The 25,478-nt window shown below is 35.0% G+C and overlaps 1 protein-coding gene across 1 annotated transcript; it reads right to left on the minus strand.

Moving 5' to 3' along the window:
- Positions 1–843: 843 nt before the first annotated feature.
- Positions 844–18,951, minus strand: LOC129946021 (cytochrome P450 302a1, mitochondrial). Its single transcript, XM_056056029.1, has 5 exons — positions 18,364–18,951; positions 18,117–18,292; positions 1,359–2,005; positions 1,100–1,297; positions 844–1,032 (listed from the first exon to the last, which is right to left on the minus strand). The coding sequence occupies exons 1-5, from the start codon at positions 18,765–18,767 to the stop codon at positions 919–921; spliced, it is 1,539 nt and encodes a 512-aa protein (XP_055912004.1). The 5' UTR covers positions 18,768–18,951; the 3' UTR covers positions 844–918.
- Positions 18,952–25,478: the final 6,527 nt, after the last annotated feature.

A 25,478-nucleotide genomic window follows, 5' to 3' on the forward strand; every position in this document is an offset into this window, starting at 1 on the left:
ATTGAATTAAAGTAACTTTGATAATATGAATGTTTCTCGGTGCTAAAATGGTGCGTTCTCTCAACCAATCATGATTTCTGTAATTCTGAAGAATATTCGGAAAAAACCAATTCATCTATAGATTGCGCAATTGTACAAAAATTGTTCGATAAAGTGATCAATCCGTTGGTACTGTCGATTGGTATTTTGCCATCACCAATTTCTAACAATTGTTTGATAAATCATTGGCAGTGGCATCATCATGTAATTGAATACGCATATTAATGTTCAGTGTCAGTTTCGTACTTTCTCCAAGGAACTGATAACCTCAAAAAGGCGTTTATTTCATCAGTAGGAGTTGATCGAGGAATGACAAGCAATGTTTGATTAAATGCTTCTTTTGATTTTTATTCGCAATTGTGCTCATAAAATAATTGACGTTAATCGCTGAACTTTTGCCATAGCAGAATTTCTCGAAATATTGCAAGTTGGAGTTTTAATCACCAGTACATTCAATGGCAATTATAATGCAGTGTGTGGTCCGACAACCTTCTAATAATGTAGCAGGAATTATCGTAAAAGCAAGTGGCAATGAAATTTTCTATACGGATCAAATAGCCGCTTAAATTACAAGTTTTGCTTTAAGCTTTTTGTTCTATGTTTTGAGATATTTTTGCTTAACTCTAAATTCTATAATACAATTGGTCATGTGAAAAAATAAAAATAAGTTTCGTGCAACTTAAATTTCTTCTATTTTTGAAACTTGCTCTCAAGCTGTAATATTTTAGTCTTACATTTTATTTTTGTGCCTAAAGTAGTTAACCGCTTATTATATTCTCTTTTTATATTTATAAAACGCAGCTTAAACAAGATATATTCTTCTGTATTTTATTTTGTATTCACAAGACCCTAAAACCTTAACTCATAAAAAACATTAACCTAAGGTCTTTCTTTAAGAACAACATTAACTGGATCTTCAGGTTTATTGATGAGTAAAGTTCTCACATCCAAGTCTTCAACACCTTTCCACTCGATGTTGTATCGACGAACAAGCTTTAGAAAATAAAATTGTTTAAAAATTTCCTTTTTTATAAAATAAATGGAAAACACAAAATCATACCTTCAGCAAGAAAACAAGAATACTCTGTTCTGCCATTCGTCGAGCTATACAAGATCTCATTCCATGCCCGAATGGTAACACAACATATGGATTGATATTGGTCTTCCTCTGCAGCCATCTTTGTGGATCGAATTCATTTGGCCGTTCGAAGTGTTTTTCCAAACGTGACGCAATCATGTTTTGAGTCACAGCTATAGTCTTTAAAAAAATAACAAACGATAATTTTTTTCAACTTTAAGGAGTTTTTGGTCAAACTTACCCCAGCAGGAACATGATACCCGCTCAAGACAATGTCTTTCTTCAGAATTCTTCCAAATCCAACCGAAACAGGATTAAGTCGAAAAGATTCCTTCAATACAGCTCTGGTATAAGTGATACCAGTATTCAGGGTTTCTGCAGTGAGGGGATCATCAACATTTGGCATTATAGCCTTAGCTTCTTCATAAAGTTTTTGTTGAATTTCTGGATGCCTTGCTATGTGATAGACAGCAAAAGATGTTGAATAAGAAGTTGTATCTACTCCAGCTAGCAAAAGATCCGAAGCCATTCCAACAACATCTGATAAATCTAAATTTGGATTTTTTAAATATTCCTCAATGAGAGAACTTCTTGTTAGATTTCCTCCAGTCGAAGACGACGTTTGCTGAACGTTTTCCTCTTTGAAATAGGTAATTTTTTGAGCAACTAATTCAACAGCTACACTTTCCATGTAGTTTTGTGCTTTTCTCAATTTTTTGTATGTTGGAGTTTCAAAATATCGCCATAATTGAAGACCTTGATCGGTGGGTAGAATGCAACTGTTTGTTGTTTCAGTAGATTTTATCAATTTTGAAGTTCTTGAGTTGGGATGGTGTTCTTCGGGTGAAAATGCATTCAATCGCTCATCGAATGTTAAGAGGCAAGTTACTTGAAAAAAAAAAACGAAATATTAACGGATATTTGTTCAAAGTAAGGTTAAGAGAATGATTTAAATTACAAGTTTTTAATTCTCAAAGAAAATATAGAAACATTGCATAAGACTTAAAGTTGAGTTTTAGTTTTGTCTTAATGTAAAGTATCTTACTTACTAACTTAAGATGGCGCTACAGTCCTGAGTGAACTAGGGCCTCAACTAAGAAACTTCTCCATCTAGCTCGGTCTCTAGCTACATGTCTCTAGTTTAGCACTTCAAGTTGGGTGAGGTCACTTTCCACTTGTCTTGGTCTTGGTCTTGGTCTTGGTCTTGGTCTTCCTCTAGTGCGCTGTCTTGTGGGTGTGGATTCGAAGACTCTCCGGGCCGGAGCATTGGTTTCCATGCACTCTACGTGACCCTGCCATCTTCATCTTCATCGTCGTTCCATCTTCTCCTCCACATCTTCGATGTATACGGGACCGTAGATAAAACGAAGAGCTTTTCTCTAAAACCGACCATGCTTCTGCACCGTATAGCAGGACGGGGATGATAAGGGTCTTATATAGCACCACTTTGGTCAATTGAGAGAGGACTACTCATTTGCTTTATTCTTCGTTTGATCTCAGCGCTGGTGTTGTTTTCTGCGTTTACAGCGGAGCCTAGGTAGACGAAGTCTTTGACTACCTCAAAGTTACGTCTGTCGATTGTGACGTTTTGACCAAAACGTCGGTGTTGTATGTCCTTTCTAGACGACAGCATGTACTTTGTTTTGCCCTCATTAACTGTAAAACCCATTTTTGCCGCCTCTGCCTCAATACTCACAAAAGCCCCATTGACATCACGCTGAGTTCTTCCGATTATGTCAATGTCATCAGCATATGCCAGTAATTGGACAGACTTTTGAAAGATAGTGCCTCTAGTGTTGACGTGTGAGCTCTGAAATATTCTTTCCAGTACGATGTTAAAAAAATTGCATGACAGCGCATCACCTTGTCTAAAACCATTTTTGAAATCGAAAGGTTCTGTTAAGTTCTTTCCAACCTTTATAGAGCAGCGTGAATTCTCCATGGTTATCCTGCTAAAACAGACGAGTTTGGCAAGAATGCCAAAACAAGACATGGCTCTATACAGCTCGTCCCTGCAGATGCTGTCATATGCGGCCTTGAAATCTATAAAAAGATGGTGGATGTCGATTTGGTGTTCTTGGGGGTTTTTCCAGGATCTGCCATAATGTGAATATTTGATCAACTGTGGACTTTCCTGGTCTAAAACCACTCTGATAAGGACCTATCAGGTTGTTGGCGATAGGCTTTAGACGTTCACATATTACGGCAGAGAAGATTTTTTAATCGATGTTAAGTAGACTGATTCCTCTATAGTTGGTGCAGTTTAGAGGGTCTCCTTTTTGTCAGGATCGACCATATCTTACAGATAAGTTGGTGCATGCTCCTAACCAACTTATCTCCAGCTGCTTTAAAGAACTCGGCATTCAAGCCATCCGCTCTAGCGTCTTTTTTAGACTTCAGCTTAGATATGGCAATCTTTACTTCGTCTAAGTTGGGAGGACGGGATTTTTGGCTTTCGTCGTCTATGTTGAATGGACCATCCTGCCTGACAGCGGAATTCAGTTCGTCGTAGCCGTTATACAGTCTGCAGAAGTGGTCCTTCCATATCCTCAGCATTGACTGCGGTTCGACTATGATGTTTCCACTTTCGTCTTTGCAGCCTTCGGTTCTAGGTTTATGTACCAGTGAATTTCGTTTCACCTGTTCATAAGACTTTCGAACTTCATTCCTTCTTCGACCGCACGCTTCTCATGCCCTCTTTTTTTCCGTCTGAGAAGTCGGTGTTAATCTTGCCTCTTCTGCTCATAGAGCTCATGATCAGCTCTCGTTCTTTTATGTAGCTCCGCTTTGTGTGCCTGTTGTTTGGCTACGTTTTTCTGCCGACATTCCTCATCAAACTAGGGGTTCCTTGTTATTGGTTGCTTGAAACCCAGCACATCAGATACGACTTCTCTGATTGCATCTTGGCAATGTTGCCACTAGTTTTCTATGCATTGTGTTGGCAGCAGAGAACTTCAAGAGTGGTTACTTGTAACTCGGTAGGAAAATGATTTGGCGATCTCTGGCGATTGTAGCCGTTCGACGTTGTACCTTCTCCCAGCACCTCCCTGTTTTGCCTTGGGTCTGGAAATCCGAAGTGCTACCTTCGCTACAACGAGGTAGTGGTCTGAGGCGATGTTAGCTCCTCGGAAAGTTCGTACATCGATGATGCTGGAAGCGTGTCTGGCGTCGATCGCAATATGGTCAATCTGGTTGATGGTAAATTGCTCTGGAGATGTCCAAGTTCCTTTGTGGATGTTGAGGTGTGGAAAACGCGTACTGGCTACCATGACGTTTCACCCCGCAGCAAAATCTATGAGCCTGAATTCGTTGTCAGAAGTGTTGTCGTGCAGGCTGTTCTTCCCAATTATTCCACCAAAGATGTCCTCCCTTTTCAGCTTGGCTAGCATTAAAATCGCCCAGGACAATTTTAATATCGTAGCTAGGGCACTGCTCATATGTTTTGTCTAGGAGTTCGTAGAACATATCTTTGGTGTTGTCGTCTTTCTCTTCTGTGGGAGCGTGCGCTCATATCAGGCTAATGTTGCCGAATTTATCCTTGATGCGTTTGGTTAGACGCGTTCATTGATGCACCTATAGCTCAAGACTTCTTGCCTTAGTCTGGCTACAATGACGAAGCCGCATCCAAATAAGCGCTGTTGTTTTTCGTGGTAGCAGTCACCATAGTAAATATCGCAGTTTTTCATCCTGTTTTTGCCCGGCCCATCCCATCGTATTTCCTGGATTGCGGTGATATCTGCTTTATAGTGGTTTAGGGCCTCCGCTAATTCTTCGGCCGCACGTGGTCTGTTAAGGGACCTAACATTCCACGTCCATATCCGAAGTTCGTTGTCCTTAATTCGTTTGCGTTGGTTGTCAACAGTTTTTTTTTAAATTTAGGTGGTACAGGCACAACCCAAGACCCCTTGCATGACAGTCCAACACACTAACCATCATGCCACGGGTACGTGCTTCGCAGTTATGAAAGCTTTTACGTGGCCAGGAAGTCTCCCCGACGGCACAACCCCCAACCTGTAGGGCCAGATCCTAAGTATAACTCCAAGGATGGGGATCCAGATAAAACTGCTCCTTATAAGCCTGGGCTCAGAATAAGTCGAAGAAGCCCTATAAGATGTTCACTAAGTAGTTCAACTTTACTGAAGGAAGTGCTACTAAAATTGGCAAAAATTTGTTTTCTACTACAAATCTATTTGACAAAAATAGATTATCAAACTAAATTATTTCCGTATATGAAAATTATTGTTGGTAATTTAAATTTTTTAAGGATATTTCAACTGACAACATTTTTAACAAAACACAAAAACTTTTTCAGCAAGACAAATCGACAGACGGTATTTGAAGTTATCAGTGTGGGTCGCATCCCAGCCTTTTTTTTTTAATTATGCCTTACAATGAAAATACGCTTTCTTTTTATTTCTACTTCAATTCAAAAATTTTAAAAAATTACAAAAAAAAATTTGAGTAGTTTAAGGCCTTTTAAAATTACTTCAAATTTTAAATATTTTGATTTTTTTAATATATTCTTTCTTTAAAACTCTTAAGTATAATTTCTACCTATAAAAAGAAATATTCATTAATTTCTAGAACAGCTTAGTAATTTTATTTTTTGTATACTTATATAAAATTTAATTACAATTCAAAAATAATAAAATCACACATTGTGTCATTTTTTGAATTGACAGAATGGAACAACAAGAAAATTATCCTGTGAGAAAAAAGTAAAACATGAATAACCTCACTATTCAAATCTATATTTGATTCTCTCACTGCACACTAAAACCTGATACATTAATATATTTGTTCTGTTTCTTCTACAAATTTCATATATAATTTTCTCACCACCCATTACTTCCCTTGGTGTACATATTTGTTTCGTTTCTTCTATCAACTTTCTAACCCAACCCGAGTTATTATCAAACAAAATACTTCCATCACCTTCACCATCCACCCATTTCATTTTCACCCATTGCGAAACTTTTCTCTCAACATCAACACTAAATAGAGTGTTGAGTGAGTCATATGCGCATGCGCTAAGCTCTAAGCGTTGTTGTCCTTTGCATTTGCATTTAATCTCTGAGTAAAAGCAACAGGATTAAGCCGAGACGAGATTAGAAGAGGGCAAAGAAAAAAGAAAGCAGTCTTGTTTCACGGCTTTGTTGGCACGGTTCTATTTATAGAATTGCTTCGCTATTATTTATTGTGAAAAATATATTAAAAAAAAACAAATAGTTACAAAATAAAGTAAGGTGCAAAAAGCTGTTAAATAAAAATAAAAATAAAATGTTAAAAATTGATGTAAAATCAGTTAAACAAAATTGAAGTGAGTTGATCAAAAAATTGAATAGACATTAAACAAAACTAAAATAAATTTTTAATAGAAAATTAATGTGAAGTGTATAAAAATACATTTTATTTTAATAGAAACCAAGAAAAAATCATTCAGAAGGTAATACGAAAAAGAATTCATTAAAAAAAACTTGGAAGTGGTAAGTAATTTTGATTTATTTTTAAGTTTATTAAATATTTATAACAGTTTCGAAAGCATTTACTTTTAAAACATGAATTACATTTTAAATTAAATTAAGTACCTAATTAAGCAGATTTTGAGATTATTTAGATATCGACTTCATTTAAATTTTATTTTACAAATTAACGACGTCGTCGTACAAAATTGGAGTTAATTTAAAGGAAAATGAAATCAAAAAGCTATTTTTCACCTTGAATTTGTATTTTATTTTAAATAATTTTCTACGTTGTAAAAAGACTTTTTGGATATGGTAAAATTTGTAGAAGAATACAGGGTCATTTATTTGTCGGTTTAAAAGAGAAAAAGAAAACACGCATAGCGATACATTTTTGATACAATAATATTTTGAATTTTTTTAAATGTTTGAGTCGAATAGATACGCTCGTTTTTTCGTTTTTACGGTATTTTGGTAATAATATGAATAACTTTGGCTTTTAGTATGTCTTAAATCCAAAATATATCGTGTTAGCACAGCTTTTTTCATAGTCCAGTAGAAAAAAGTCAAGTCAAGTTGTCACAACGTAAAATTACACTATCTTTAAATTTGTTCATATTTTTACAATTAAAACGACCATAAGACGTTTGGCTGCATTTGAAAAACCACTTTTTTAGTCAATTATAATAGTTTTAAAGCGTTTTTCAGACACGAATAAAATTGACAGATTTTTTCTAATTTTTTTTTTTGTAAGTTAAAGATTTTGATGAAACTTTTGAAATTTGTCTCATGACACATTCGCCCACTGCCACGCCTATATTTATTATAATCTTTATTTTAACTTAATTTACCATCAACAGTTTAAAAGTTTTTTTAAGGAGGGTCTTTTGACTAGGGGAAAATTATTAGACTTTATCTTATGATAGAAAAAAAAAACATTTTAATTACAACTTAATTTCTTAAAAACTGTCCCAAAGTTGTTATCCTAAAAAAGTATTTTTAAAAATCTACCAAGCCATCTAAGCCGTTGGACTTTAATTCTGCTAACCAAGTCAGTGTCGCTGTAGAGCCCGTACAGTTCGTCGTTATATCTTCACCTCCATTCTCCATCTATGCGTTCGGGACCGAAAATCACCAGAAGAATTTTTCTTTCGAAGCATCCTAAGACGCTCTCATCTTTCTTTGACAGGGTCCAGGCCTCAGCGCCATAAATGAGAACGGGGATCATGAGTGTCTTATAGATAGTGATTTTAAATGCTCGAGAGAGGACTTTACTTCTCAATTGCCATCCAAAGAAGCAGCAATTTGCAAGAGTTATTCTTCGTTTGATTTCAGCGGTGGTGTCGTTGTCTGTGTTAATAGCGATACCTAGGTAGACAAAGTCCTTAACTACCTCAAAGTTATAGCTGTCCATGGTGACGTTTTGTCCAAGACTTCGTTGTTCAGTGTACTTTTTTGATGACAGCATATACTTGGTCTTGCCCTCATTGGCCATTAAACCCATCTTCTTCGCTTCCTTGGCAATGCTCAAAAACGCTCCACTGACATCACGCTTTGATCCTCCAATTATGTCAATATCATCTGCATATCCGAGTAATTGGATGGACCTTTGGAAGATTGTGCCTCTAGTGTTGACGGTTGAGTTTTGCACAATTCTTTCCAGAACGATGTTGAAGAAGTCGCATGACAGTGCATCGCCTTGATAGAGCAGCGTGCATTCTCCATCGTCATTCTGCATAAACAGATAAGTTTGACAGGGATTCCAAAACTAGACATTGCTCGGTAGAGCTCCTCCCTATAGATGCTGTCATACGCGGCTTTAAAATCGATAAAAATATGGTGGGTATCGATTTGAAGCTCCTGGGTTTTTTCCAAGATCTGCCGTAGTGTGAATATTTGGTCGATAGTGGACTTTCCTGGTCTGAAACCACACTGATAAGGACCAATCAGGTTGTTGACGAATGGCTTCAGACGTTCACATAATACGGCAGAGAGGATCTTATACGCAATGTTAAGAAGACTGATGCCTCTGTAGTTGGCGCAGTTTAGAGGGTCTCCTTTCTTATGTATCGGGCACACTATGCTGAGATTCCACTCATCGGGCATGCTTTCTTCCGACCATATTTTGCAGATGAGTTGTTGCATGCTCCCTACCAAGTCATCGCCTGCTGCTTTGAATAGTTCGGCAGCGATGCTGTCAGCTTTGTTTGACTTAAGTTTAGTTATAGCTATCTTCACTTCGTCAAGGTCGAGTAGGCAGAATTGTTGATCTGCGTCGCCGAGGTTGAGTGGTTCTATCTCCCTTAAAGCGGAATTCGGTTCGTCATCGCCGTTATATAATTTGGAGAAGTGATCTTTCCATATTCTCAGCAATGACTTCGGTTCTACTGCGATGTTCCCCTGATCGTCTTTACAGGCTTCGGTTCGTGGCTGGTACCCTTGAGAAGTTTTTTTACCAGAACGTCTCGCCCCGCAGCGAAATCGATCAGTCTGAATCCGTTGTCGGAGGTGGTGTCGTCCCGATTGTGATACCAAAGATGTCTTCTCTTCTTAGCTTGGCATTCAAATCTCCTAAGACAATATTAATGCCATAGCCAGGACACTGCTCATATATGTCTTGTCCAAGAGCTCGAAGAACATGTCTTTGGTGTCTTCATCTTTCTCCTCTGTTGGGGCATGCGCGCGTAAGAGGCTTATGTTGGCGAATTTAGCCTTGATGCGCTTGCTCGCTCTGTTTAAACTCAATACTTTTTGCCTGAGTCTAGTTCCAACAACAAACCCACACCCAAATAGACGCTCTCTTTGTTCTCGGTAGCAGCAGCTGTAGTATACATCGCAGTAGTTTGCGCTTGCCCGGTCAATTCCAAAGGACTTCTTGGATGGCGTTAATATCTGCCTTTCAGAAGTTTAGGGCTTCCGCTAATTGTTCGGCTGCACGTGGTCTGTTAAGGGACCTAACATTCCACTTACATATCCGAAGTTCGTTGTGCTTATTTCGTTTGCGTGGGTTGTCAACAGTAAATCCGTCCGTATCCGAGTCTTGTCGGTGCTTCGCAACTCCAAGGACGGGATAAACCGCTCCTTACAGGCCTGGGCTCCGAATATGTCGAAGAAGCTCTATAAGGTGTTCACTAAGTAGTTCAACTTTATTTTAACTGTAGTCGCCACCGTTGATTCCATCTCAAGAATTCGTCCGCTGCCGTCTGGATAAGAAGAGGTGCCTTAGTGGAAACACCTCTCCCCCCCCCTCTCTCGTATTGCTTCCAGTGCAATTTAAATTTTATAATTTTTTTATTGTTTTCAAAACGAGTTTAGACTATAAATTTTTTTGTTTTAAATTTTGTTTGCAGCTTTTGTTTTTCATATCGATATTTTAAAAGTCATTTAGACTTTAAATTTCTAAAAACCTTAAAAAAGTTTTTGGAAGGTATCTTGTCTTTTTAAATACTATGTACTCCTTAGTATTTATATAAACTTAATGTGGGAAAACCACACTTAAAGGCATAAGCAAACTGTTTTATCTAAATGTAAACAAGATCAGGTTTCATCAAAATTTTGATTTTGATAAATTAATTTCCAGCTTTTTGATGTTTTTGAAATTTTTCTTTCCAATGCTGCTATTTCTTTTAAACTACTTAAAAAAATCTCTTTAGTGTTACAAGAAATCAGTTCTTCTTTAATTTTGAGTTTTGTTGTAAGGAAGATTGTTAAAAAAATTAACATAAATATTTTTCAATCGTGCGCCCGTGCCGTTCAAAACTGTACACAACTTAAGAAGTAAATTCAATCTCGTTCAAAATTTCCTAAAAAAATCGGAATATTCGGTTTTTAAAAACTCGTTAAAAGTTTAACGGTCACTACAAAATTATATAAATTAAATTTAAAAAAAAGGGAAGAAGTCGTTCAGACTTTTATTTAAAATCGTTTAAACCTTAATATGCATAACTCGTTCAGAGTTTTCTAGACGCGAAATCATATATGTATAAAACTCGACTGTATGTTTTTCAAATAGAAATACACGAAAATTGCGAAGTCCAAAAAAAGTCGTTACGACTTTTATGTAAAATCCTTAAATAGAAATTATTGATGTAAAAGCACACATTTCATCCAAACAGCTGACTTAAGAGTTGAGGGTTAGTTGAAGAAATATGAAGACTTAAGTTAGAAGCCGTAAAGATGGTTTGGGCATTTCGTCGCAGCGCTTTCTTGGAAAGAGTAAAAGTAAGCAAGCCACTTTTCTGATGACCTGAAGCCAAAGTGTTTATTGACTTGACGAAATTTGGCTGAAAATACTTACGTTGATACCGTCCTTGCCGGCCCTTAAGTCGTGATCAGCGTGTGCACCTCCAAATATAAATTCAAACAAAAGTCTTCATTTAATTTTAACTAACTTTCTGACTCGATGTTAGTTTGGATGAAATGTCCTTTTTTTTTGCTAATATATTTTTTTTTTTAATTTCGGGCAAATAAGTACTTTAATACAAAATATTTTATACCGACTAAATTTGTTGCGTTTCCAGTTCTATTCAAATCGAAAATCATACGGATTTCCATAGTTATTTTGGATAAACTCGTTTGTATAAATTTGATGTAAAAATTGTTCACAGTTTCAAAGTAGTTGCACCTTAAAAACATTAAAGTCCTTCAGACTTTGACAAAGGAAATTAAAAACAATCAACAAATCTAACTCAATCTTCCTAAACAATTATATCACTTACAATCATTTAAGTCTTGACAACAAAACTTCGCCGAAAATTGATTCTTAACTGTTCTATCAACGTTTCTAGGTGAAAGTACAATAGCTATCTTTTAGAGATTTTTTTAGATATTTCTGTGTATCTAAAGCTTTTTATAAAGTTTTTAATACATTAAATGTTACCTTACCTTACTGAAGAGTTCAAATAAAAAGCGATTTTTGGCTGAAATACACTTCTTTTTAAGAATTTACTGTCTGAAAACTCGAAAAAATCTCAACGATTTTATCATCGGTTTTTTTTTCTCTTAATTTACGGAGCTGTCTGAAGTTGCGTTTCTCATCCACTTATTTGTCATATATTGACATTTTGTGTAACAAAACATAGAAATTACCAATGTTTCATTGGTCTTTATTGGTGTTTGAAAGTTTCAAAACCAAGAATAAGGGCGTGTTAGTGACTCAGTTTATTTTAAACTATTTTCTTATGTTACTTTTCTTTGTTTGAAAAGATTATTAGAATTTTATTAAAATCTGTTAAGCTGTTCCAAAGAACCAAGATACAGTGATCGGCATAACTATTTTGACAGAGTGAATATCTTGTTATGACATTTTAGTCAGCGCTTTGGGATGGCCAGTTGAGGGGTTCCAACCCAATGTCATTCAGAAAATTGGTGATCATTTTGCTCTTGTGGCAAGGGGCATTATCTTGTTGAAAAATGAAAGAGTTTCCAATGAGTCTATCGCCAGATGGAAATGCGTTCTCATTTAACACATCTAAATATTTGCTTTGCCATCGATTGCGACTAGTTTCCCATGAACGCTTGCAGAAATGCATCCCCAAAACATTAATGATCCACCACCATGGGACATGGAAGACTGCAGCAAACTTTTTATGCATTTCTTTCCGCATTCGAACAGATTTCTTTTGAGGTGATCCATGAAATACAAAGGAGTTTTCATCAGTCCATAAAACTATGTTCCAGAAGCTAAGAGGCTTATTTACATATTCAATTGCGAATTTCAACCTTTTTAATTTGTTCTAAGGTGTTATAAATGGTATGTTTCTTACGGTATACGTCCCAAAATTATATTCTTTGGCGAATTGTTCTTTCATTAACGGAATTTTTGGAGGGATTTCATTTCAAACTCCAAGCTTTTGGGGGTTAATGCAGGATTTTTGGTGAATTCTCTCAAAGTGTGCCTGTCTTTTTTTAGAGTAGTTTTTCGTTTTCTACCCCACCGTGGTAGATTTTGTACAGAATTCGTTCTTTAATGTTTGTTTATTTGGTAGTGTACGGTTTTTCAGTTTTCTGCATATTTGTTCAATAGACACGCCGGAATTAAATCTTGCGACAATAGATGCTCTAACCTTAATACTTAGTTCTGCCGTTTTAACCATTTTTGTGCACAAATCAGATCCTTAATGAATTCAACTTTTTGATATATGCTTTAAATTTGTAAAACAAATTATTTAAACTTACCAAGCACACAGAAGAACATCCGTCAAAATAGTTTTGTCACTCAGAAAATAGCACTTTAAATACAATAAGAGCAGCCTTGCAGCAGAACACCATCCACTTGACTGAGTTTGATCATCACGTGATCTATTTTATAACATACTTATTAACTTGTTATTGTTATCGATTTGCTCTCTTCAAACTTTAACCGTTATAAATTATTATCACAAGAGCGAGAGATGTACATCTGTCAAAATAGTTATGCCGACCACTGTACTTAAGTAAGAGTAGGACTTCAAGGGTCGGATTTGTCAAATCTAATTTAAATTAATTTTGTTTATGATTATCCTTATTTCATCGAAGTAGTTTAAGCAAAGTAAAGAAATAGAGAAACTGAGCGAAATTTCCTATTTTTTACGAACCTTTCAAAAAAAAATAACAAGACGATGTGGCAGTTTGAGAATTTAAATAAAGTACATTATTAACAGTTTCTAATTGCGAGATTACACTTTATTAAGCCCTTTTCGTAAATTTTTTGTAAGGCCCAAAATTCTGTATCGTTAATGACCAATTAAAAGTTTACTACTGGTTTATGAGTTCAAACTTGAGAAAAAGATTTTATGACTTCATGTATTTCTAACAAATTTTAATAAATAGTGTTCATTTTTTATTGAACTTGTCGCTTACAGTAAATTGTGAAAAGGGGTCGATAACTAAGACGAACAAATTCAACGCCTGACGCGAATCGGCTCAAAACCTTAATTTCCAAATCTGTAGGGCCAGGAAAGACAGATAGACACACGGACGGAATCGGGGAAACTACTTTTTTTGACTTTTTGCCATCGTATTATGAATGCAAAACTTGTCATAACTCGCAAATAAAAACCGCCCACTTATTTTTTTTAAAGTCCTTTCTACATCTTTCGGTGTTATTAGCTTTGAAACAAAATTTACTTGAAGCCGATATCTCTATTGATTCTTTAGATATGAACGACAAAAATGGTATCCCGAAACGTGAAACGGATATATATCAAAATTGCCAAATTGACCAATCGGTCACATTTTATTAGATTGAAATTCTTACAAAAAAAATTGACATGTTACTTGCATCTAATGGTCTTTTGTTTTCATAAAAGAGACTTTAAGCTTGAAGTTATACTCTACTTTTACCGATGAACATCCATTATTTCAAACTCTCTGGATATAGAGTGTTCATAAAAATAGCAGTGTTTTTGATTTTATAATTAAAAGGAATAAAAATCATTTTTTTTTTAATTTCTCGGTAAGTAAATATTTTACTATATAAATTTTTAAGTATGTGTAACATACTAGCATATACAAAATTAATAAATATTAGCCCAAAAATAAACAATCACACGTTCAAGACACTGCACCGAAGAAATTCGAAAACTGCGTTTGAAGGAAAAACCTACCAAAATATTCCAGACATCCTAGGCTGCTCAGCAAAAATGGTCAGTAACGCTTTAAAATGGCAAAATAAACCGAAAACGCGAGTTACAAAAAGGATGACTACTGAAAGAACTGACAGAAAAAATTGTCCAGTTAGCAAAACAGAACCCTTCCTTAGGATCTAGGAAAATAAGAAATGGACTTCAACTGCTTGTTAACACTGTCACCATACGATGACATCATTGACGAAAAGGCATGTGGCAAAGACAATGTAGTTTCTTAAAACTTAAAGCGCATAAAAATTGAGCAAAAGAGAAATAGAGGAATGTTCTGTGAAGTAATGAAAGCAAAGTCGTCTTTTTTGGGTCAAAGGGTCGTCGAGAATATGTGATAAGACCCTAAAATGCACCATACGATCCACGGTATACTATAAAAAAAGTGAAGAGTGGTGAAGCGGGGTCGGGCCTATTTATATCATGGGGGATATAAGGGATGCAACCGGGTATGTGAAAATTCTCGAGGAGGTTATATTACCCTGTGCTGAGGAGGAAATGCCGATGATTTGGGTATACCAATAAGACTGTGACCCCAATCATACGTCAAGAAAGGCAAAACCATGGTTTGCGCAGAAGAAGTTATCCGTTATGGAGTGACCCGCTCAATCCCCAACCTTAACCCCATTGCAAATTTGTGGGGGACGTTAAGAACGCAGTTCATAAAGCAAAACCCTAGAATTCGAAAGAATTGTGGAAAGCAGTGCGTGATTCGTTTAACTCAATACCAGTCGAAATGTGTCAGCTTTTAGTGGACTCGGTGCCATTTAGATGCGAAGCATCATAAAAAAGCTATTGTACTGATAGTATATCGATCGTCGAAATAATTGTTCACACCCATGTCGTAATTTAATTGTCCAATAGGATTCGGGACTCACTTTTACAAATTTTTCAAAAAAGTATGCTTCAATTGTTCCAATCAATAGTGGGCATATAGTTTTAAAATCCTCTATACCTGATTCTAGCAACTGGAAGTCATGTTCAAGACCAAGTCCAGTCCACTCTTCAAAGAACTGGGATTTCTAGAAAGAAAATGTCGAATGATTATTTTAGGTTGCCGATTATTTGGTAGCTCTGCAACTTTTAATATATATTTCAGATGGATCTTCAATGTGAAGATATAGAGTGGTGCCACTTCTATAGGTGTATTTTCTGGGAGCTAGAACATTTTTTTAATAAAATATCTTACAAGTTTGTCTACCTCTTCATACTGCTGAAATCCCCATATCTGGCTAGCATAGCATAATATCCATCGCATTACGGCCTCAAATAGTTTTGACTTTGTACTTGTGGCAATATGCTTCTTGCTTAAGGCTCCTTTCCAGTTGCAGTTGATAGCTTTTTTTGCTTCGATTAGCTTTGCCTTCAAATGTTTTTGTAGACCCAAATATTTATGCTCCCTTGCCACCTCAAGGTCTACATTTTCCCATTTCCATTTTTCTTCTCTTACTGATCCGTTGGGAAAAATCATTAGCTACGATTTATTGGTATAAGCAATCAGATTCCATAGGTTACAATATGATAGGAGTTTGTTCATCATTATTTGCAACATATTTGAAGCCTCTCCAAATATGACAATATCATCTGCATATAACACTGCTTTAATTGAGGCACACCGGAGAAACTAATTCCACCAGGTAAAAATTTAGTGAGATCATCTAGAAAAAGAGAAAATAGTACTGGGCTCGGAAGACAGCCTTGTTTAATACCTGATGTCGTGTGGAACCATTCTGATCTTTCTATTCCATTCCATACCGTTGTTTGGTTGCTAGCGTTCAGTCCTTTCAGCGTATTCAACATTTTTGTGGATATACCTAAGCAGCTTAGCTTGTACAACAATGCATTGCGATCAATTGAATCGAAAGCGGACTTGAAGTCAATGAAGAAAGCATATAACTTCTTTCCTTTCGTTAGGAATGATCTGACAATACACGTCAAAGAAAATATATTGTCCACCGTTGAGTATTCTTTTCTGAAACCAGCCTGATATTCGCTTAGCAGATTGTTATCTTGAACACATAGCGTGATTCTGCCAAAAATTACACCTGTTAACATTTTCAGTTCTTAAAAGATATGATAAGAAAGTTTGTTGGTTCGGTTCATTAGGAACGCGATCGTCTCCGGGAGCTTTGTTGTTGTTGCGTCTGTAAAGGACAGTCACTACTTCTTGAATTGTTAATACTTGATCCAGAAATTCGTTTTCAATCCAAGGATAAGCAAACTGTATTTGGAAAGGTCTTTCTGGCCTTCCTTGTAGTCGTTGAAAATGATCTGCTCATAGTCCCGTACTAATTTCGGTTGTCCTAATATCAAGTGTATCCCATTTAGTTCTCGAATCAGGCAAATTGATTCACACATTTCTATAAGTTTTCTACTATTTGCGTCCGATTAAAATTATATTCTCAGTAACTGCTGGAACACAATGGTGTAGGAGCCGGAGTCGGAGTCGTAACTGGAATAGATGTCAAAGTATTCAATGTACGCAAATGCAAATGTACGAACACAACACGACGCAACTGCAATCGAAGCCGCAGCTGGAATCGGAAGAGTGGACCGACTTTTAACTTTGAAGTGAATAACTTGGTGATTATATGTATATTTTTTTAATAGTTTTTCAATAAAAACGTGGACAAAAATTTAAATAAGAAATAAAAGTGCACAAACAAATATTTTCTGAGAAATTTGATGTGGTTGTAAACTGCAAATATACCAAATATCATACTTTTTGTGAAACGTACGACAAGTTGTGACAGATTTTCCGACTTCAGTTACGACTTTGGTTCCGATTTTGCATTGTGTTCCAGCGGTAAAACAGCACTAAGCTGGTATGAGTATTCTCTAGGTCAAAAGGGTTTATCAATTGGCGCGGAACACGAAGCAGTCTATTCCTCGCCATGTACAAGAACACGGCATTTAGCAGACTTTAACTTCGCGAATTTTGCATCCGGACTTGGCCCTACACCCGTACAAGATCCAACTGACCCAAAGGCTCAAAGTTCATGACTATTCACAACGCCGTTTGTTCGCTTACTGGGCTTTGAATCTTTTGGAAGAGGACCCCAATTTTGGCGGAAAAATCATCTTTAGTGACGAGGCGTATTTTTGGATGAATGGCTGTGTTAACAAGCAAAATTGCGGAATATGGGACGATACCAACCCACGCTAGGTTCACCAGGTGATAATGCATCTTCAAAAAGTTACAGTTTGAACTTTTTTAAAAACGATGTTAGTGAGGCGGTCACCGTCAACAGCAAGTGCCACATTACGATGAAACCTAATTTCTTATGGCCCGAATTGAACCATATGGACCTAGACGACATGTGGTTCTATCAGGACGGTGCTACAGGCCACACAGCAAACGAAACGATTGACATTTTTCATGAACGATTTGAGGGTAAAGTTGTCTCTCGAAGGGGTCATGTGAATTGGCTTACCGCGGAGTTTCTTGAAGTCGTAGGTCTATGCAAATAAACCACAATCGACCGATGACCTGGCGGTGAAACTAACACAGCCCATCGCTGAAATCAGCTGGATCTATGCCGAAGAATCATTAAAAATTGGACCACTCGGATCCCTGCCACCGTAAGAAACCGAGGCTGGGATTTGATTGATGTCATATTCCACACTTTAATGGCGTACATGTGCCTTTCAAATACAAAATTATTTTGTTAATATCTCACACAGAGCTTGTTTTATTCCATTTCAACATCTACCCGCCCTTTTTCAAAAACCCTTTAAATTATTCCATTAAGTATAACATCATAGGGTTTTTTTTAACAATATGCCGCGCCGTGTTCTTAGTAAAAAAACATTTTTTGAATACAAAATAATCTAAAGAACCTTCCCCATTTCACAGGTAATTCAATTTACATAAAAATAAATAACTCTTTCATGTTGGATATTTGTATTTTTTATACTCACATTCCAAATTCAATCTTGCTAACTCAGGCAAAAGATTGAATTCACTTTGAACCGGCAGCATATCCAGGAACTCATGGGTTATCTTATCTACATCCATCAGAAAACTTCGAACATTCTTAGGTGCACTGAGTTCCTTTTGAAGTTCAGATCTCAATCGCCACCATTCCGGACCATTTCTACAAATTTGAAAAAAAAACACACACACTTTAGCTCTCTCCTAAATGAATTCCTTATTTTCAAAACTGACGTTGGTATCAATCCAGCTGATCGATAAACATGTGGTCGATCAATTCGATATTTTTCCAATGCCAAATGACTACGTCTATGAGGATAGTCCTTATCGTTGAGCAAAACTGCAATATCCTTAGGATCGTATATCCAAACGATATTCACCCCCGGTGCCATAGTCTCCCGCACTATCGATCCATACGTCTCGTACTTATGAAATCCCGATTTATGTAACTTCAACCATGAGTACTTTCCAATCACAGGTAGATAATTGTATAGATTGCCTAAGCCTAAGGGACCTCTGGGTCCTGGGATATCATCAAATGATCGAATATTTTTCGACTCTACTGATGCCGCCTGTGTGCATAACCAATAGACATCTCTTCTCGCAGTATTTCTGCACGAATTTAAAAGATTCAGCATTTTTTTTGGGATTTTTTTTACTGCTGCTTGATCAAAATTCAATTTCTATTTCAACAATAAATTAGCAACCAAATCAGTTCTGTTGATTTTATGTACAGTGAATACAAAATGCTTAGATTTGTTGTTTCCTTTTCATTTTGTGTACCGACTTCAATAAACTCACAGCAGCGCACCCACGCACGCACTTTACACGATCAAAATGTAAACTAAATGTATTTTGCTGTTGTATCTCTTGGATTATCTGAGCAATCTTGATGTTCAACTGGAATAGAACTGGAAAGGTAACCTTTTCCAGTTATTTAAGAGACAAAATGTTTACCTTCTTTTGAACTTGAATCAGCTCCCTACAAAAATGCCGGTTGGTTGTGTGTTTATTTTGATCGTGTCGTTATAATTTGTTGCGATGGTAAAAGAGACAGAGTTCTATTACTGAGCGAGTGAGCAGTTAAAATGTATTACAATATCATTTGGTGACTTAAGATAGAGTTTAAGAGTTTGTTGAATTATATCAGTGTAGCCACTTTGCCGGGGTTTTGAAAAGTATTAAATGTGTCTTTTTCCATGTTCTTTTTGTTTCTTTAAATTTATGAGACAAAACCAATTGTTTTTCAAAAACTTCTAATTGTTCAATGTCGAAAATTCACAAAATATGACTTGAAATAGTAGATTGAAGAAGTCCGCACAAGTTTTCTTAAAAAAAAGGATCACACCACTTTTGCATTTATAAAGTATCAAGTGATTAAAATATAAAATTTTTGATTCACTAAGTAAGTGAAAATGTTGTTCCTGAAGAAGTATGTAGTGAGAACCAATAAAGTATTTTTTAGTATAACCACTTTCAAAACAAATTTAAGACTTTGAACCTTGTCCGCAGAGTTCAATTCTGTTTAGTAAATTTTGTATTAAAAACACAACACTCATTGACAAGGTAACTGGCAACGAAATTGCACTTTTTCAATGGAGTTTGAGGCCCTAAATTCAAATCCTACCTGAGTCTCAGTATCTATCTCAATCACGTCAGGTTTTTGGGACACTACTTCTGCTTCTTGAGAATATCTGAATTCATGAAGTACCTAGCTTTTTTCAATAAAATTCGTGATGGTTTGTTAAAATACATAATCCCTTTTTATTAATATTCACTTGAAATATAAACCGTATTTCATTAGATTTCAAATATTTTAAAAATTTTTTAAAGAAACACTTCACCATTTTTATTTTAACGGGTTTCATTAGAAAAAAGCTACACGAAAGTAAGTTTTGTTCAACGTGTAACGAATCCGTCGTCGTAAACCAGTTTCTTTTCAAAATCAGCACTAAAAATTAACTTCAAAACGTATTTTTAAAAACTATGAGAGTGCTTAACCCTAGACCCGTGCATCTTCCAACCGGGATTTGACTGCAGCGAAGCAAGAATTCTTTGACGAGAATTACTCTCGGTTCCTAGAGGCAGAAGAGGAGGGATTTCACCACAATGAATCAGAAGATGACAGTGACAATGATGGAGATTTTTCCGATGCTGATGATCCAAATTATGAGCCAAATACAGCTTTGTTGGACACTCGCGTCACGCAAGCTGGTTTGGACATGGAAGAAGAAATGGAGGCTGCAAGACAGCAGCAACAAGGCAACCGACATGTACACGAAGACGATGACCCTGTTGCACCTAACAGAGCGATGCAGTATGTTGCAAGGAATGTCAAATTCAATGGTATTTGGTGGTCAATGCCAGACGAAAGTGAAATGCAAAGAACAATAAGGAATAAAAATGAACGATTGAGGCATGTTCCAAAATGTTCGTATTTGTTTTCGAGAAAGGCTGAGGTTTTCAAGTCTTTAGTTACACCAAATATTGTTTAAAATATAGTGCTTGAAACGAACTGAAAAGCAAAGAAGACATATGAAGAGAATCGGTTGCCTAGCAACCTAAAGCAAATGCGCAGATGGTATGACACATCTGAAGAAGAGATGTATGCTTACATGGCAATATTGTTATACGCTGGTGCTGAAAAAGCCTACTACCGCGCAGTGATGTCTTTAGAAAGAATCGAACAAATACGACGTAGTTGGATAGTCGACGCTGTAAACAGCTATACTCTTCAGGGCGAAATTTATGTTGGCCAGCAACCATCTGATAATCGTTCCGATGGTATATCTCATCGGCTTGCAATGCGATTACCTCAAAGATATTTATGTAAAGTTTTCATACAATTTTTATTGGAAAAAAGGCTATAAAAAGCTATCTTGAATCTATTTAGTCAAAGGTTATAACATAACAACAGATAACTATTTTACATCAGTACCATTAGCCTTGGAAGTGATGAGCAAAAACACTACAACAATTGGTACTATAAAGTCCAATTAGCCGCAATTGACAAAGTAGTTTACACCTTCGGATAAAATTTTCAAGCAATCGAGGGACAAATTTTCGACAAAATTTAATTATTCAAGGTGTATGCAGTTATGTAGTTACGCAAGTAATACAAAAAAAAATGTGCTCATGCTCTCAACGGCTAATCATGAGGACAAAATTGATGAGGTCACTTAAAAAACCGGCTGTCATTATGGACTATAACTCAACGAAGGTGGAGTTGACACTTTCGACCGTATGGCTACAGTTAACATATGCAAGAGGAAGAGTAATCGGTGGCCAGTTACTTTATTTTACAACCTTTTGGATTGTGCAGGAGTTGCATCTTACAGGAAGTTTGATGTCTGTCAGCCCAATTGGTATACTATCAAGAAGAGATCGGAAAAGAGGAAAAAGTTTTTGAAGGAGTTGGCTTTAGAGATTGCTGATAGCCATATAAGAAATCGTATAGCTAAGCCAACTCTCCAAACAAATGTAAAAACAGCAATGAAACTAATTGATTACGAAATCGAATCCGTAAAAACCGTACCGCAAATACGAATAAATAATATAAGGCAACGCTGTGATTCCTGCAAAAAAGAAAAAAAAGGCAACATAACTACGGCTGTCTGCGATCTCTGCTATGTTGCAGCTTGCAGTAAACATTATGTAAGGGTGTGCGAGAAATGTTTTGTTGCCAAAACTACACCGGATGCTGGGGAAACCGAAGAAGATGATAATTTTGATGAAAATTCACTTCCGTCAACTTTTTTGTTTTTAATAAATAATATACAATCAAAAATTAATTTTTGTAAAAAAATCTATGTTTATTTGAAACTTTCTAAGAAATTCATAGGAAAATCCTTCATGGGCACTCAGTGCCCAAGTTCGCTAAAACTAGAAATTTTTAAGTACACGGTTCTAGGGTTAAATCAAGTTTGTTCAAAACTTCATATAGAGTCAAATAAAAAATCATTTTTAAAAACTACGTAAAATACTAAAAATATTTAAACTATATTTCATAATACAATTTATTGTTAAAGAATATGTTGTGTTTCAACAGATGTATTAGACAAATTTAAAGCAAGATTATTTAAAAAAAAGTAATGTTTTGTTTTACTAGAGAAAAATATAAAATTATGTCGATCAATGCCTGAAATTTTTAATTTTAAACTAAAGGTTTTTTATTTTCAAAAGTGGGAACCCATTTATTCGAAAAGCAAACAAATTTATTATATTAAAAGGTCACGTTAAAGAGAACTAACTCAAGACAGTACATTTCTACTGAAGAGAATACAAACTTGTTGACTTAGAGAAACAGTTGAATCTTACTTTATTCAGTTAACACTTGAACATATTGTATTTTAATCAAAACAAGAAAATGCCGATTGTTTTTTGTTTCGCAGTACTCTAAGTGAAATTGAGACAACAGACAGAAACATGAGTGCAATGATTTCTAAATAATGCTAAATCTGCTGATAGAATTTCAAGGTTATCAAATAAATAATCTTTCGCTTCAAAAAATTCAATCAAATATATTCCACAGTCCAGAAATAAAATAGGAGTAGAATGTTAATAAAGTGAATATTTTGAATTTTGAATTTAGTGTATCTACAGAGGTGAGGTACATTTTATGGATAGAACGATAAAGTTTGTTTGGATTCAACTTTTTGTTTAATAGGTGTTTATCTTTAAATGAAAAGGTACACCCACTATCAAAAATATGGAGCCATAATAAAAATACAGTTTATTTGTATAGTTTTATTGTAAAATAGTATTTTTAATAATTGTTCACCTTAGTATTAAAGTAGCCTTATGATATAATCACGCAAGATAATTATGTATTAAAATGAAATAAAAGAGCTATGGCTATGTTATGGTACTTAAGAACTTTTATAGATTTAGAAAATTCCCAAGTTATTCTCAAAAAAAAATTTAATTTTCATGTTTAAATTACTTTAGTACAATTTTTCAAATTTATCTATATGTACTTTTAAAAATATTTATGACTTGGAACAACTTTCAATAAAAAATTTGAATTTACACTCTTTGTAAAAAGTAAAACAATATTTAAAAAAAATGGTAAATCATTAATCACACAAAGATTATTAAAGTTAAGAGTAATGAAAAACTGCAAAATATTGCCTTAAACAGACATTGTTTAAATATTTAATAGAAATATAGTGCCTTGTATAAGTATGACCGCACCTGAAAAAATGTGTTTTATAGAAAACCTACAATAAGAGTGACTCCTTACTATTTTTAATTTCCCATAGGAAGTTATTGTAATGGGCCCGATTTGTCAAATTGAAAATTTTGACATTTCTCGACGTTTCAAGGTCCCTAGAGTCGAAATAAAAGATTTTTAGAAAGATATCTGTACGTGCGTGTGTACGTACGTTTGTACGTCCGTACGTCCGTACGTTCTCTATAGCTCAAGAACCAGAAGAGATATCGATTTTAAATAAATGTTGTTATACAGATAATAAGGCAGAAAGATGCAGAAAGGGCTCTCAAGAAAATTGCGTGGGTGTTTTTTTTACTATAGTAGTTTGAAAAAAAAGGTGAAAATTTAGGTTAACCCTAAATATCTTAGGAACCAAAAACGCTAGAGACTTTAATTAAATTTTATATAATATATTGTAGTGTGATATCAAAAAAGTATATTTTTTGAAAAAAATCCATTTAACAGTTTTTTTATAAATCAAAAAAACTGAAAAAGAAAATTTGTCACTTCCAAAATTTTACGACTTAAATATGATTTCATCTCCAAAACAATTTTGTGCAACGAAGAATAATGTTTTTGACATCTGATAAAATTTTGAAAAAATCGAATTGACAGTTTTTTTTACAAAAAATAAAAACCTAAAAAAAATTATTTATATTTTTTATAAAAGTTGGTAAAAATTGATTTTCGACCTAAATATCTTTTCAAAAATTGTAGATATTAGCTTTAAACTACTTTTATCTTTAAAAAAATATTGTTGTAAACATTCAGTAAAATTTTGAGAAAAATCGAATTGACAGTTTTTGTACAAACAATTAAAAACATAAAAAAAATTAACAAAAGTTGGTAAACATTGATTTTTGACTAAAATATCTTTTCAAAAATTTGAAATATTGGCTTCAAACTTATTTTTTTTTACAGAACATATTGTTTTCGGTATTTAGTAATTTTTATATAAAAATCTAACAGTCCGTTTTTTCATAAAAAATAAAATCTACAAAAAAAGTACGCAAATTTCGTAAAAATTGATACAAGTACATATAGACAAACTTTTAAACAAGACAAATCGACAGACGGGATGGGAAGTTATCAGTGTGGGTCGCATCCCAGCCTCTTTTTTTTATTGAGTTATTACCGTTATTTCCCATTCTGATGTTTAATAATTAAAAACAGATTTTGATGTATTGCAAATATATAACCGCAAATTGCCTGTTATGGGCATACAGTTTTTCGATTTCTAAATTTCCCAAAAGATTTTGCGATGGGTTGCAAGCTGGAGAACGTGACAGCCACTCCATCAAATTAATGTTGTTCGATCCGAACTAATCCAAACTTTGACGAATTAGATGAATTGAGGCATTATCTTGATGGAAAACATGCTTAACTCGACGAAATCGTCTTAAATAAGATACCACATTCTCCTTAAGGGCCGAAGTTCAGTCAGATCTGTTCATTTTAGTAGAGGTGACGGCAAGTGTAACCTTACCACGCTCGCTGAAGGCCTCCAAACCATACAACTGCCACAACTTTCCTCAAATCGAATGCCAATATCCGTTAAAAATATCTGGTCCATCAAGATTTAAATTTTTTTTCATGACTGAGAATTCTCAATTTCCTTGATCAGTGATGCAACTCAATGAAAAAATAATAAGGAGTTAATCCTATTTTATAAGTTTTATCAAAAACTCATAAAATAGGAATAATAAAAAAAGTAGGTCCGGTGATTTCGTGCGTCTGTCCTGGCCACTATAACGAAAACCATTTGATCGATTGATTTCAAACTTTGCAAATTAAGGTTTTAAGTGGATCCGCGGTAATCCTTTTTTCATTTTTATTTTAAAACAAAATTAACAGAAATCCTCATAAAATGTTTTGGTCAAAAAAGGAAAATATAAATTTTTTAAAAAAATAGCTTGTGAACTGTTCTCCAAATTTTTGTATCTTAACTTGGTTTTTTGAATAAAAAAATGCAGTTTGCAAGTCTTCCCCGTTTAACTATTATTTTGTTTTTAAAATTTCATAGGAAGTAATGAATCGATTTAAAATATTTGTATCTGCAGAAGGTATTAAAGCGAATCCCCTGGTTTGACGACGAATGCCGGCAAGCGCACGCAGCGAAACAAGAAGCATATAAAAC

This window comes from Eupeodes corollae, chromosome 2 (assembly GCF_945859685.1).
Source record: "Eupeodes corollae chromosome 2, idEupCoro1.1, whole genome shotgun sequence".
NCBI classification, from domain to species: domain Eukaryota; kingdom Metazoa; phylum Arthropoda; class Insecta; order Diptera; family Syrphidae; genus Eupeodes; species Eupeodes corollae.